Genomic DNA, 16209 nt, shown 5'->3' with positions numbered 1-16209 from the left:
GGGCCTTGAACTAAGGCCCTGAGATCAACACTTGAGCTGAGATCAAGACTCAGCTGCTAAACCGACTGAGCTACACAGGCACTCCACCATACAAATTAATACATACATTTATATTTCAATCTGGAAAAGAATTATATTACAAAATCATGAAAAATGAACACAAGCATATATCTTCATCAGAGTCCCACCGACTAGAATTACCTCTGGAAACTGGAAAGAGATTATTAGGACAAATAAAAGTAAGCATTTACGGGTGCCTGGGTGGCTCAGTCAGTTAAGTGTTGGACTCTTGATCTCAGGTCAGGTGTTGATGTGAGTTCAAGCTCTGTGTTTGGCTCCATGTTGGGTATGGAGCCTACTTTAAAAAAAAAAAGAAAAGAAAAGAAAAAAAAAGGTAAGCATTTAAAAAAAGATCTCAAATGTTAATACAAATGACATTTAGTGTCAAGATAGTTTTAGATCAATCCAAGACTGATAAATTGTTGATGGATTCTTACAAGATTTTTCAGTGTCTCATTGTAACCCTGCTTTACAGGGAAAACAACCACATCTTTGCCTGTCTCCCTTGAAGCCCATGTCAATCTGATTACTCATCAGGATTGACTGTGGATGGGATGGTGGTTAGGCAATGTGTCATTTCCCACCTAAGCAGTGCTTCTTGTGTAATTGGTAGGCTCCAATATTCCTTTTGGTAACCTCTGTTCATTAGTTCCCAAGATACCTGATCATATTCTGGCGTGCCCCTGAAATGTGGAATCAGTTTCCCTGGGAATTTGGTGGGTCCTGGCTGTTTGTACCTTCCCAGTACCTAGTACAGAGTGAGTGCTCAATAGATGTTTTGCTGTTTCCTGTCCAGTTTGTACTAGATTGCTGCCAGATGAATTCCCTAACCCAAAATGTAGCTCCTAGTATGGAAGTTCCTTGCACAAAACCACTGTTGCTTTTCATTATATTTGTACCTTTCCTATAATTATTGTTTTAATATTATCTTCTGGGGCTCCTGGGTGGTTCAGTTGGCTAAGCGTCCACCTTTGGCTCAGGTCATGGTCTCAGGGTCCTGGGATCGAGGCCCGTGTTGGGCTCTCTGCTCAGTGGTGAGTCTGTTTCTCCCTCCCCTCTGTGATCGCTCTTGCTTTTGTTCCCTCTCAAATAAATAAATAAAATCTTAAAAAAAATAAATATAACTATCTTCTGTCTTGCTCCTTCCCAAATTGTAAGCTTGGCAAGGGAAGAAACCCTTGTGCTCATGGTTGCTGTGCTGACCTATTCAATCATATAGGCATTCAATCATATCTACTGCCTCACAGCATGGATGATTACTACAAGAATTTAAGAATGTAGTCAGCATGATTTTCTTTCAACTTTAAAATGGAGATACAATTTGCATACCCTTCTAAAACGTATAATTCAGTGGCTTTCAGTGTATTCACAAAGTTGTGCAACCATCACCACTAATTCCAGAATATTTTCATCACCCCAGTAAGAAAATGCATACCCATTAGTAATTTCTCCCATCCTCCTCTCCTCCCAACCCCTGGCAATCACTAATTTACTTTCCCCATAGATTCACTTTCCCATATAGATTTTCCTATTCTTTACTCTTAGGTAAATGGACTCATATAATATGTGGTCTCTGTGCTTGGTTTCTTTCACTTAACATAATGTTTCCAAGGTTTAGTCCATGTTGTGGCCCGCGTCAGCACTTCCTTCCTTTTTAAAGGCTGAATAGTATTCCATTGTATGGACATTTCACATTCTGTTTAGCCATTCCAGGCAAGATGTTTTTTTTTTTAATATTTCTTTTTTTTTTTAAGATTTTATTTATTTATTTGACAGACAGAGAGGCAGGCAGAGAGAGAGGAAGGGAAGCAGGCTCCCCCCTGAGCAGAGAGCCCGATGCGGGGCCCAATCCCAGGACCCTGGGATCATGACCTGAGCCGAAGGCAGAGGCTTTAACCCACTGAGCCACCCAGGTGCCCTGGCAAGATGATTTTTAACATCCATACCAACTCTAGGATCCTAGATCAAGTGAAGACCTACCACCAAAGTTCATAAAGTAAATCACAATGAATTACAATGCTTCATACTTTCTCTAAGCCAGAAGTTTTCATTTCTTACCTACCACAGATCCTGGGAGGACAGTCATGTTGTTACCCACCAAGATTACCTTCTGAACACTTAAAACAATAAGACCGCACTCTCTACCTTATTTCAGGATTCTTCCTCCACCTCCAATGTCCTCCTCACTGCCCACTCGATGCCTTGAAACTCCACATTCTGGAATAATTCACCTCTGCAGGTATGGTTTAACACCTAATTGTTCTCAACAGATAGGGTTGACTGAGGTGGGTGGGTGCTTTTTCCCTCACTTACCTTTCTCCTATCTCTCTGTTCACTGCAGTGCAACTTTTCCACCATTCAAAAGTCCCTAAGAGAGAGACAGAGGAAAAAAAAAAAAAAAGCCTTCCTTTGTTTTCCAAGGAAATTCAGGTAAAAGGAGGGGTAGGGGAAATGATATTTTTGACTTTCCTCACAATCCAGACATTGGAAAGAAAAAGGATTTCCTTTGGGCTGCGGCCACGACTCTGATCTTTTATGCTGATAAAATATTTCCTTCTTAAAAAGAAAAAAAGTTATGGGAAAATCATACCACCTCGGATTGGAAGCCACACCTACTGTAATTTTCGCGTTCAAAGAGAGAGAGAGAGAGAGAGAGAGAGAGAGAGAGACTTACCTCACTTTCACGGAGGATTTTGCACGGTTGAGGTCTTGCACCCTGGAGCGAGCCGGGTCAGCGGCGCTCCTTTGGAAGCTAGCGTGGGGGACTACAGGATCCAGAGGTCTTTGGAAACTCCAGCAGCTCCAAGCTTGTTGGCTACCACGGTTTCCCTGAGGAGTGACGCTGTGAAAACAAACCCTGATTGGTCAGGCCTGAGCTGAATTCTCCATTTATGGACAGATTGCCCAGCCCGAGCCGAGGCTCTGCCGGAGGAGTACAGAGTAAGCGGCTGAAGAAAGAAGGAGCGAGCCTGGGCAGCCAGGCAGACGCGCGGAGAGCATCGGGCTCACCTACGCGGGTTGCGAGCTCCTGGTCCGAGTGGACCCCTGCCTTTGGCAGGATGTGCCCCGTCTGTTAAGTCGCCTCCTTCTCGCCCTCACCTAGCGCCGCCGATCCCGCCTGGATGGAGTCCCCCCAGGGTTCCCATTGGCTCCTGTGAGTGCTTGGGTGTCGAGAGCCTGTTTTTGGCGAAGGGGACCAACTTTTGAAGTTCGCCCAGGAGTCTGCGTTCCAGCCCCAGCTCCCCGGCAGCCGGACCCGGCAGAGGAGGGACCGCGGCGCGAGTCACCATGGTGAGTTGGTCGCGCGGCGTCCCGGGACGCCTGACCCCGGAATGGGGCAGGAAGCGCCGGCGCGGGGTACCCACCTTGGGCGCGCAGCGGAGGCCAGGGGTGGAGAAGGTGGACGCGGGAGTCGGCACGTCGCGAGCTCTGCCCGCCGCTTTCCGTAAACCCTGGCCGGGGGAGAGGGAGCGAGGGGGCCAAGGAAAACTTTCTTTCAAGTCGCTCTGGACGCCGCGAAACTTTTTGTGGCCGGGTTGCTATGGCTGCCAGCTGTCGGAAGCCAGTGTGTGGGCAGCTCTGAGCTCGGGGGCGCGGCCCTCGGAGGGGACCCCTCTCTTCCTGCCGGGCCGGTGGGCAGCGCTCGTGCCCCTGCGTTCCCGCCCGCGGCGGCCCGGATCGCGGCTCTGCGGCGCGGCCACCGGCTCGCCGCGCCCCCTCCCCTGCGCGCCCCGCGCTCCCCTCCCCGCTGGCGGGCACGGGCGCCGGCTGCCTCTCCGCCTCCCCGCCTCTCCGCCCCCTGCGCCGCCCGCAGCTGTCCCGCCTGGCTGCCGCACGCTGGCGGGGGCGGAGCGGGCCGCACAAAGGGCAGCGGGGGCGCCAGGTAGGACGAGCACCTGGCGCGAGGCGGGCGGCCGTGAGCGAAAGTGGCGCAGCCGGCCGCCTCGCCGGCCGGGACTTCGCTGGGCGCGGGCCCGTTGGGTCTCTGCGCAGGAGAGGCCGAGTAAACACCCCCACCCCCCGCCCCCCACCCCCTCCCCGAGGGCGAGGTGACTGGCCCTTCTCGGTGTACCGCGGACCGGTCGCCCGGGAGGAAGTCGAGTGTTTTGTTCTTTTTCCTTTGGCACTTTGGGAATACAGGGAAGTGGCTGACTTTTTCTCCGACTGGGTTCTGACTTTTCCTCTCCCCGCCCCCGAGAGCCCCAACTCCGCCCCCATTAACCTGAGCCGCATCCCCCCCGGGTCTCGGTGGGGTGTGCGTTTCTTCCCGAAGCACAAAAGCGAGGACTCGGTTTTGGAGAGATGGACAGTCCATCCGAGAAAGAAAGAAATAAAAGTTCTACCGCAAGTCTTCATAGTTTCCACACTTGCTCCTTTTCAAAGAACCCTGCTTGGGTAGATGGCCTGATCCCTTTCTGGTTTGTTTTGTTCCGTTTTATTGATTGTGAATGTGGAGTTAAGTCAAAAACGATAACTAGTACAACACCAATTTTAAAAAAAATCTGTCCTGCATGACCAGCCTGAGAAATGTAGCAAAGGCCCATGCGAACGTACGGTCGAAACTCAAAAGCAGCTCTAGACCCAGTGTTAGGTTTATTCAAAAGAATGCTTAAAAACAAAACAGTCTTTAAAAGGGCATCTTTGACACAAGCTTTTTCTTTTTACATAGTCCAAAATTGTGTCACTTCTGCTCCTCCCTAAGAGGACACTTTATCTGTAAATAAATTTCCTCCTTAAGTTTCAGGTTTTAAGAAGTCAGTCTAACCTATATTATTTTTGGAACCCCTGGGAGAGAACCATTTACTTACACTCAGAGTGTGGCTGGGTGGAGGAGCGACCGAATTGGGCCACTACCTAATTGGCCGCTTGAATCTGAGCAATGTGATAGTCCTGGTACTTTGGAATTGCTATCATTATTTTCCATGGGTCAATATTTCTAAAAAAAAAAAAAAAATCAATGTGTTTATGTCAAGAGCTTCAAGAAACTTAACTGAATTCAAATACTTGAGAGCTACCTTGAGAAAATTAACTTACCTTAGTTAATTCATTTTTCTTGCTGGACACACTACCAAAGTAGTCTATAATGCCTTTTCTGGAGACCTTGGAATCTCCATGCTCAATTCGGCTGCATTGCTTTTGAAGGTGGTTGATCAAATGGGTGCAGAGGAGGCATGTTGGAAGAAGAGACTTGTTGCGAGAGTTGTGTAATGTATCTATGGGAGGACAGGGTGTGACTTACCTATTGATGGGTTCCCTGCCAACAGCACAGATGGCCCCGTTGTGGGCAGCCAGGTGACTATCAGCACATCAGAAGAAAGTTGAAACAGCTGCTGTCCTGAAATCCGAGATTTGCCATCGCTCCATCTACTAGATGTAGAGTAGCATGGCAAAAATGAAATTAATCACTTCTTCCCTGGCTTGAGAGATTGTTCATTAGCTATGTGAGGTTGTCTGAGAACAGAGCATCACCCATCTTAAATAGAAACCTCAGTTATACTGTTTACTGTTTATATAAGATGCTTTCAAGCCAGATGAGGCTTCATTTTGTGTTTCACATCTGTCTGGGTCTGCCCAGCTGCATCCTTCAGCTGCTCAGAACAGGAAGAGAAGGGGCATTGCCTTCAGTGGGTGTGGCTGAGGCTTAGCATGGAGAATAGAATTCCTCAGGCCCTTGACTAGGCTGTAGCGAGAGCACCTGTACTGTTGTTTGCGGGTTTGTGTGTGTGATCTTTTAGGAAGTCTGGTGGCACATGAGGAAGACTATCCACTTGTCCCCATGGCCCTCCCAAGACTCAGTCAATTGTGACTCATAAGGAATATTGTCATTTTCTGACTCATGAGCACAATATCCAGCTTACAGTTCACCTCCTGTCTCTTTCCTGAAAGTTCACTTTGGACCACTTTTCTCCATCTTTGGAGAAGCAACAACACTACTAGGCAATATAAATTTGTACTTTTTTCCATAGGAGACTTGGAGAACTGAAAAAAAAAAAAAAATCTCTGCCTGCCTTTATAATTCAGTGTACCTTGGTTAGGAGGGTACAGCAGTCTCCTTTGTCTTTTTTTTTTTTTTTTAAGATTTTTATTTAGTTATTTGACAGACAGAGATCACAAGCAGGCAGAGAGGCAGGCAGAGAGAGAAGGAGGGGATTCGGGGCTCAATCCCAGAACCCTGGGATCATGACCTGAGCCGAAGGCAAAGGCTTTAACCCACTGAGCCACCCAGGTGCCCCTCCTTTGTCTTTAATTAATAATCATACCCTACTAAGATTTCCTTTGTTGCATGTGGCTTTATCATTTACAAGGGAAGTTCTGCTTTGTGGCCATGACTGTTTGAACAGTCTAATAGGCTAGAGCCCATGTCTGTAGCTCTGCCATATACTTTGGATGCAGAAATTATTATTCATAGGGCTTCTCTGAAGTTAAATATACTAAAATATTTAAGTAAGTCTGAATTGGCCATTCCTTCAGACTGTGGACAGGTCACATTCCTTTTTCCTCACTTACATAGTACTTGGGAGTGAATTGCACATGTTACTCATAAAAAGTACACAGGAATAGACCTAGGAACTTAGAAATCTGTCAGATAGCTGACTGCAAGGTAGGTAAGTTCCTTTGGGTGAAGGCAGGGCATGTATTTAGAAAGTCTGGAATCGATTTCAAATATGTTTTCTGGGAGGGTAACATAGTCCATTCCCACTGATTAGTTTATCAGATTTGCTAATAGTTTCCGGGCCAAAACGACAGAATACAAAACCAAAACAAAACAAAAAATTGGGTTGAAGTACAGAGTTTTTTGTGTTTTTTTTTTAAGATTTTATTTAAAAAAAAAAAAAAGAAAAAAGATTTTATTTTTAAGTAATCTCTACACCCAACACCGGGCTCAAATTTATAAGCCTGAGATCATGAGTTGCTCTTTTGATCGGAGCCAACCAGGCATCCCCCCAAAAGTTTTGATGGACGCAGTGGGGTTAGGGAAAGCTGGAGTTCACGACATTATCCAGGGGCCAATGTGAGTTGGCCAGCCTCATGGGAGAAGTTTGATTGGTGCGACACATGAAGGGAAAGCCAGTGGAGCCACAGATGGAGAGGGCTAAGAAGTGGAGGAAGCAGATAGTTGGGGAAGGTAAAGGCCGCCTCCCCCCGCACGCCCCCCTTCCTAGGGATTTCAGCTTTGTGAGTGGCTGCAAACACAAATATCTACAGGATACAATTTTTGCTGGGATGAGGCTGGCCCCTAGAGAGCAAATAAGCCCCTCTAAAAAAGGCACCATTACTTGATCTTAGGTCATGGTTAGTTATGTCTACCGTATTACCATGGTTAGATCGGCCATATTACATATTTCAAGGGAAGCTGGAAATCCAAATTGTTCTGCCAGACTTGGTAATTTTTCCAGTGTTCTGGCCATTGCTGAGAGGCTGAACACCTGCAGGTCAGCTGTTTGCAGCCACTCTATTGTAAATCTCAGAATGGTATCCCTGAGAACCACATGCTTCCTTCCATTCACCCACCAGCAAGACCGTCTAAACTTTGGCTCTACACCAGTAATGGTGTTTTATTGATACATCCACACCTTCCCACTGGGTTTCCCTTAAGAGAGGGAGTTGCCTGGTATTTTCAGCACATGGAACCTCCAGGCTATCAACAGGGAAAATCTGCGTCCAGATTCAGAGCTATCTAAACACCAGTGTAGGTATGTAAGTTGTGTGACTGGTGAAGCTGTAAATTGAATTTCTCTTTCTTAACCCATCACACCCCCCTTTGGGTGTGTTTCATCACACCCCCGCTTTGGGTGAAAATGCCTCCCTGCCCTTTCCAGCATGCTGGACCTTTGTTATTACTCCTTTCTTCAGCTGAATGTCATGAATTTGAGGTCTGTCTCAGGGGTTTTCCTTGGGGCTAGATAATGAGCATTTTGGTAAATATGACTTGGAATACGACTTTTTGCTCCCGTACTCAGTGTTAATGTCATGAGCTTATGTGAGACTAAATAAAAGAGAGAACATGCAGTACTTTGCATTTCCTAATGAGAAAGGATTGGGTCTCATTACTTGGAAAGAACTTGTGAAAGCTTTCTTCATCAGCTTCAAAAAGCAAAAATATTTTGAACCTATATACAAATGCAGAGTTTTATGAGCTTCATTATGGAATATGTAGAAATTTTGTACAGTCATGATTTTTTCAAGTATGAGTCATCTGCTATTTTTTTTACAAAGAAGCAGCGATTATGTTTTCATCAATATGTGATTAAAATGATGAGTTTTTAATATTTTTATTAATTTTTTTTACCTTGCTGGGATGTAATATTTACAGAGCAATAAGGGGTTAAAGGTTAAATGCCAAAGGTATTAAAAATAAACATCTTGGCCTTACAAGCACATTCTGTAATAATGGTAAATAAATTGTGTTTTGAATTTCAACCTCACAATTTATTTTGGCAGAGACAAAAGGTTTTGGGGCACCCTAGCAAAGTTGTTGTGTTTTCTTTTTTTAAAATTTTACCTATCTTTATGACATCCACACTTGAGAGAAGCAGAACTAGTCAAGAGTGCTCCCCAAAATAGAATTATTGGCTTTGAGGAACCTGGGACTGTACCACCCAGTGAAGTCAGCCTTCCCTTTTGAGTTGCCACCAGGGAACAGTATCATTAATGTACAAAGCATTTCTTTCTTTCTTTTTTTTTTTTTTAAAGATCTTATTTATTTATTTGACAGACAGAGATCACAAGTAGGCAGAGAGGCAGGCAGAGAGAGAGAGGAGGAAGCAGGCTCCCCTCTGAGCGGAGATCCCGATGCGGGACTCAATCCCACGACCCTGAGATCATGACCTGAGCCAAAAGCAGAGGCTTAACCCACTGAGCCACCCAGGCACCCCTACAAAGCATTAATGAATGGCTGTTTAAGAAACTCTTTTTTTCTTACTCCCTTTCTGACCTAAAATATTAGTGTTCAGCCTTATCACCCATCTTACTCACCAGACTTCATACCAAGGCCCTCTCAGCTGTTTCTGGAAGTTACATTCTGCCTCAAAGGAGAAAAATATGGGCCTTACCAAAGATGTGAAATATCATATAGAACAGGCTTTGGAGGACAGAGAGGAGGTGGCTCTTTCCAGGAATAAACAGAAGAACTGCTTGGAAGGAGGGCACATGATTCTCTCCCATGTTCTGAGTTCTGATGTGTTTGGTCAAAGTTCATTCATGGGACTTTACGATGATATGCTACATGTAGAAAGTAAAACGTACCACATTGTACAAGGCCGAGGAGAGTGTATAAGAATTCTACCCTAGGGGCATCTGGTTGGCTCAGTAGATGGAGCATGAGACCCTTGATCTTGAGGTTGTGAGTATGAGCCCCACGTTGGGTGTAGAGATGACTGGAAAACATAAAATCTTAAAAAAAGATTTTCTTGTGTGAAATCCTTAGGTAGGATTTCACAGGGAGGCTTAAAGTGGTTAAATGACTTCTGAAGCCTTAGAGAGAGGATTTGGCTAAGCTGGTGCCAAGATCCAGGTTTTCTGATCCCAATCTAAAAAAAGCTTTCCTCACCAAACTGTAGTGGTGGATTAGGGTCTATTTCCTTAGAGTCTAGACATGACCATTTCTTTCTTTCCTTCAAAAAAGCTGCTTGGAGATGGAAGGTCATTTATTTTTGATTCATTATTATATCAACTTTAAAAGATCCTAAGGAATACATTTAGAAGAACTCACCCATGATACCGCTACCCTAACAGTAATTATTTTCATGTCCTTGGGTTTCCTTCCAGCCTATCCAAATGCACACCATTTTTCTGTAGTTGTAATTATGGGGCAAATGTACAAGTGGGGCTCAGTATTTTCCCACCTATTTTAGAATTCCTTTTCCTTGGTAAGCATATTTATCATATTTTGGTGGTAGTAGAATAACTTCCATGTAGCCTGATTATCCAGCCTGTCATAACTGTATAGACACTTTGTCGCCAGAGCTATGTCCTGGGGAGGCCCTCTCTGTACCCCCTGGGACCACACGGATCGGCAGTGAACTGCTCAGCTTCCTGTCGCTTCTGAGACATGTAACCCTCTCTCTGGTGCAGAGTCGGAAGCAGGACAGGCAGGTTTGGGCGACACTCCACACTCCCAAGCCCTGGCTCAAAGGTGGGTGCCACTGGTGTTCTCCGTAGATTATGTGTTGGCACTCAAATGTGACACTCGTGGGTGCTGAGGCCTCTGGCTCCAACTTAACAAGTGTGAGTGATTTTATCAGAGAACACAACTAGTTGGAGAGCTTTGAACCCCAAAGTGGAAAAGGCAACAGTAGTTGGAGAAGAGGTGATAGCATACGTGTTTAAATTTTTTTTTTTTAAGATTTTATTTATTTATCTGAGAGAGAGATAGTGAGAGAGAGAGCACGAGAGGCGAGAAGGTCAGAGGGAGAAGCAGACTCCCCGTGGAGCTGGGAGCCCGATGTGGGACTCGATCCCAGGACTCTGGGATCATGACCTGAGCCGAAGGCAGAGGCTTAACCAACTGAGCCACCCAGGCGCCCAGCATACGTGTTTAATATGCAGAATCCTTATCAAACATGGTGGCAATCACTGGGAAATCACAGATGAATTACACACCACCTTGTGTGTAATGAACCCAATCTGTTAATTTTATGCTCTTTCACAAGCAACTGCATAACGTATTTCTAATTTGAAATTTCTGAATCCAGGCATCTGTATCACGCTTCATCATTTCATGTACTTGGGAGGGAAGGCAAGGTTGATTAAAAAATAATCTATCTTAGTTAATTTTACCCAGTAGTGCCAGAGTGGGATAATTTAGACCCGAGAACATTGCCCATTATGAGTAATAAGGGTCTGGGCTTTACTTTCCTTGTTTTGGGATTTTGCATATCACAAAGTTTGGGTTCTGGATGATATCACACAGGGAGTAAGTGGAAAAGTAAAAGTCAAGCCAAAAAGCTCTCTGACCTCCAGTAAACTAAAAAGGTAGAAAACAAGGGGAAAGAGATACCCCCAAGAAATCTAGCCTGTTAGTCCTTGTACATGACAGAAAACAAATAAAAAATTAGGATACCATATCATAAGTCTCTTAGTGATTTAATTGGCATGACCAGCATTTGATGCTGACAGCAACTTAGCATAACATTTCTTAGCAATAGAATGATTTGGGCAGTATCATTTTCTAATATAGGGCTTTTCAGCAACAACAAGAAAATAAGGTTGCTTTTAGTGTCCCAAGTAGATGCAGACCTTTGTTATAGGAAATTTGGACTGAAATGTAGAAGTATCTATTAAGCTACTTTAGAGCCTAAGTAAAGATGGCTTCCTCCAAGACTTGGGAATGCTCAAATGCAAAAACAGGTCTACGAAGTGATAGTAATTCAACTTTCCCCCATCAGATTGTCAGAGATTCCTAATATTTGGGGGTGTCCTGAGGTCTTCTGAAAATATGTTGAAAGCTATTGACCTGTCCCAACAGTGTTTGTAATAGTAAAACCAAAAATAAACAGGACCAATCTAAATGCCTATTAGTAGAGGAATGCCTAAGTATGTGCGAATTACTGATAATAGGGTATCAGTATGGATAGATCTCACAAAAGTAGTGTTTGGTGAAGAGGCAAGTTGTAGAAAGATACATATAATAAAAACCATTTAAGAAAAATTAGGGGTGCCTGCATGGCTCAGTGGGTTGAGCCTCTGCCTTCAGCTCAGGTCATGATCCTCAGGGTCCTGGGATTGAGCCCTGCATCGGGCTCTCTGCTTGGCAGGGAGCCTCCTTCCCCCTCTCTCTCTCTGCCTGCCCCTCTGCCTACTTGTGATCTCTGTTGAATAAATAAATAAGTCAATAAATCTTTTTTAAAAAAAGAAAAATTAAAAACCACAAAATTATATATATTGTTTAGGGATGTATATATTCTTCTAAAAGACAAATCAATAGACTGGAAAGATACCAAATTTAAGCTGCTAAAGAGGGAAGGAGAGCACCTTCCTGGCTGGCTCAGTTGGTAGAGAGTCTGACTCTTGATCCCAGGGCTGTGAACTCAAGGCTTAGCTTTGGTGTAGAGATTACTTAAAAAAGAGGTAGAGAGAGAGAGAGAGAGATGTAGAGAAGGGAGAAGGCTGGGGTCAGTTGACTAACTTTAATACTATTGATTATGTTTTATTTGCTTTATGTATTAACAAATTCAATAAAATAGTATCTTTAATTCTAGGTAGTGTGTGCTTAGGTGTTTATGTTATGCTCCATACTTTTTACATCTTTTTCCAATTAAGAAAAGACACATAAACATATAAATCTTCATATAGTTTTAGGAGGTTGGTAAACCTCCGAAGCCCACGTGATTTCATTCCAAGAGTTGTAGCAAACATTGTGTTGAGATGAATATTAGGGAGTGTAGTCAATTGTGGATCTACGTCAGATTATTTTAATGACAGTTGACATACAATCAGATCATTATTAAGTCCCATTGAATGTTACGTAAAGGGTCATTAGGGGTTGTATCCCAGGATGTTCAGTACATTAGTCACCTTTTCTTGCCCTATTGTGTCCACTGGCTTTTGGTATAATAAACCACCCCAAACTTGGTAGTTTAAGTAATAAACATTTATTATATTTCTCATGATTTGTGCATGGGTTGGGCAGTTGTGGGCTGGACTGGCTCCTCAGATCCCTGTGGTGAGCTGATGGTTTGGCTAGGGCTGGATGATCTAGGATGTCCTCACTCCCCATCAGATAGCTGGCACAATTTAAGTGGGGGCAGTGGAGATGACTTGGCCATGTATCTCTTATCACAACTGGCCAGTCCTGGCTTGTTTACATAGCAGTGGGTACAGGGTTCCCAAGAACAGTGAAAGAGAAAGCAAGCCCCAGCACACACGTTTTGTTTTGTTTTGTTTTAAGATTTTATTTATTTAACGCAGAGAGAGAGCGCTCGCACAAGCAAGGGGGAGGGGCAGAGGGAGAAGCAGGCTCCCTGCTGAGCAGGAAGCCCGATGGCTCACTGCCAAGGTCCCGGGATCGTGACCTGAGCCGAAGGCAGATGCCCAACCAACTGAGCCACCCAGGCGCCCCTAGCACACACTTTCTCTAAACCTCAGCTTGCATCATGCTTGCTGTTGTCCCGTTGGCCAAAGCAAGCCCCATGGCCAAGCCCAGAGTCAGTGTGGGAGAAGGCTCCCTGACGACTCAGCGACAGTTTCCCACCCTCAGCCTTTTCGTTCAGCTCGCCTTAGGTGGGTGAATACATTGAGGCAGGAATAGACTCCGTGGCAGCTTCCGTCTTTCCTTGGCTGGCCCTCTGAACCTTTGTGTACGGCCAAGGCCCCCGTGGCTCCTGATAGATCTCCTGCTATGTTCCCAAAGCACGAGGAATAGGAACTACGGTTCTTTTGCATTATGGAGACTCAATATGACCTTCAAATTGCTATTTTTGTTGGAGAAAACAAGTAAAAGCAGAAGCTAACAACCAGAAGAAAAATAATTTTCTATCGGTTAAAGGCAGCTTTGTGAACATAACAAAAATTTTACAAGTAAGTCCAAACTGAGAGTGCAGTGAACCATGCCAAACCAGACTGGGCTGGACGGCCCGTTGGACAGAAGGGTGGAACAATTCTGTTTGGAACAGGTGGGGACGATACCGCTTACTGCTTAATTCTGCTGTTTCAGCCAGCACTGAGCTGCCATGTGGACAAAGACTTGCTTCACACACACAAAAATCCTTTTTTGTCTTGGTTGAGAGCCCTATCTTGGCCTGTAAGATGGTGCCCCAAATAACCCCATGTCAGTTCCATATTCTGTGAGCCACAGACTGTGCTATCTGTGGGCTCCTCAACAAGATGTGAGTTGAGGATTAATTTGGCTTTGGACATGGTTCTCAAAAATCCATTAACCCATGGGTCTTTCACTTTGACTTTCTCTCTCTTTTTCTAAATGGAAAATTTTAAACTACACAAGTGGGGAGAAAACTCTCCCCCCAAATTCAACAAACTTGACAACTCTTGGCTGATCTTGTTTTCTTCATTTTGTTAATGGGGTGTATCACATTGATTGACTTGTGGATGTCGAGCCATCCCTGAATCCATGCAATAAATCCCACTTGATCTTGGCATATGGTCATTTTGTTGTATTGTTGAATTTGGTTCGCTCGGATTTTGTTGAAGATTTTTGCATCTATGTTCATCAGGGGTGTTGGCCTGTAATTTTCTTTGGTGCTCTTGTCTGGTTTTGGTATCAAGGTAATGCTGGTCTTGTAAAATGAGTTTGAAAGTGTTCCATCCTCCTTCATTTTGAGTTTGAGGGGGACATTAATGCTTCTTTAAATATTTGGTAGAATTTACCAGGGAAGCCATCTGGTCCTAGACTTTTCTTTATTGAACTGTTTTTGATTACCAATTGAGTCTCCTTGTTAATAGTTTAGATTTTCTATTTCTTCATGATTTGGTGTTGCTTAAGTTGTATGTTTCTCGGAATTTATCCATTTCTTCTAGGTTGTCTAATTTGTTGGCATATAATTGTTTCAATCCTGTTTTCTGTATTCTCATCTTCCCTTGGTTTATGTTGGAGCAAATCTTAGATATCATTTTATCCTATCTCTGTATCAGGTTGGCTTTTAAATAAGCAAAACTCAGCTCTTGACACTAATTACTCTTTGGTAATTCCCTTTTTAAGAGTAGGGTCTTTGTTTCACAGAATAATGTAAATGTCTCCAGTCACTGGGCAGCCTTGATACTTGTCCCCATTTCATCTGCAGGAGTATGGAGCAATGATATCTCAGCATTACGTTGTCTTGGGTTGCAGGACAGGGTGGCTCCCTACCCTACAGTCCTAGCTCTACTCAGGTACTATATGATTAGGTAGGATTGGTAGAACCAGTTCATGGTTGCTGGTCTCTTCATTCCTTCTTCCACATGCCTGCATCATGGTGATGACTCTATGAATAATATTTGTTTCTTTCAATGATCAGAAGCATTTAAATGTAGACTATCAGGATAAGAAATATCCATGAAATTGCCTAAGTTTGTGTCCATGTTCATATGTGCATTTTTTCCTGGGAAGAAGATTCATAAATCCCTAAAGTGGTCTATGGCCTCCCCAGATGACCCTCTAAGGTCCAAAGAATTTAAACGGCGTGACCAAGGTCACTTGGTAAATTAATAGAAGAGGTGGCCCTAGAGTTACAAGTCTGTTTCTCTTGAGCCACAATCCAGGGGTCTTGGTCCTAAACCTGCTTTTATTGGAAAAGTTTGAAAATCAAACATAATAAAGCACTAGAGAAAAGGAAGGTGGTAGGTTAAATTTTTTGTGAGATTCCCATAGACACTAAACCAATGTAAGTTACTATGAAGTAATGGTAGGTATTATTTGTTGGCAACTAACCTGATTTTTCAGCATAAGAATAAAGTATAAAAGGGATGCTTGGGTGGCTCAGTTGGTTAAGCTCTGCCTTGGGTTGAGGTCATGATCCCAGGGTTCTGGGATCGAGCCCCACATCAGGTTCCTTGCTCGTCGGGGAACCTGCTTTTCCCTCTGCCTGCCACTTGCCCTGCTTGTGCGCACTCTCTCTCTCTCTGACAAATAAATAAAATCTTTAAAAAATTAAAGAATAAAAATAAAACATAAAAACAGACTCACAGCATTGGTCTTACATTTATTATGTTTTTAAATTCTCCAGTGATCACAAAGAAAAGTCTGTACCTCCAGTATGACTTCAAATATAAATCAAGGGCATAAGGTTTTGACTTTATGTAAATTATTGACAGTTCCTTATTTTCCTGGTAAGGATTTATTCTTATTAATTATAAAATTAATATTTGTTCATTGAGGGCACATAACAAGAAAGAAATTGCTGGGTTCCAATGACTGGATGGTGGAGAAGATTTCTGTACTCTGTTTCTGTCATCTAGGACTAGGGCTTGGGGTGTAGGAGAAAGAAAATTGGAGCTTGGATAGTCTCTTCCTTCTAGCTCTTTCTGGTCCAAGCCCCAGCCACATCCTCTATCTACTGTCCTGTCCTTTCCTCACGAGGTTCTTGCCTTTCTAGTTGCAGAAAGTTTAGAGAAGGCAGGAAACATAGTTTGCACTTGCCCAGAAGTGAGACACATAATTAAGGCCGCTACACAAAGGGCAGCTTTCTCCTCCCACCTTGGTCGCAGCCCTCTTTT

At 44.0% G+C, this 16209-nt stretch overlaps 1 protein-coding gene across 1 annotated transcript in view; it reads left to right on the top strand.

Moving 5' to 3' along the window:
- The first annotated feature begins 2976 nt into the window (after positions 1–2976).
- Positions 2977–16209, top strand: part of MYO1E (myosin IE) — a 194131-nt gene continuing 180898 nt past the window's right edge. Inside the window, exon 1 of the mRNA XM_080807694.1 lies at positions 2977–3351. Within this exon, the coding sequence (XP_080663820.1) occupies positions 3349–3351 (3 nt within the window). The 5' untranslated portion in view covers positions 2977–3348. The remainder of the gene's footprint in view (positions 3352–16209) is intronic.

Source organism: Martes martes, assembly GCF_963455335.1.
Source record: "Martes martes genome assembly, chromosome: 7".
NCBI classification, from domain to species: Eukaryota; Metazoa; Chordata; class Mammalia; order Carnivora; family Mustelidae; genus Martes; species Martes martes.
This window is presented reverse-complemented; position numbering and strand designations above follow the sequence as displayed.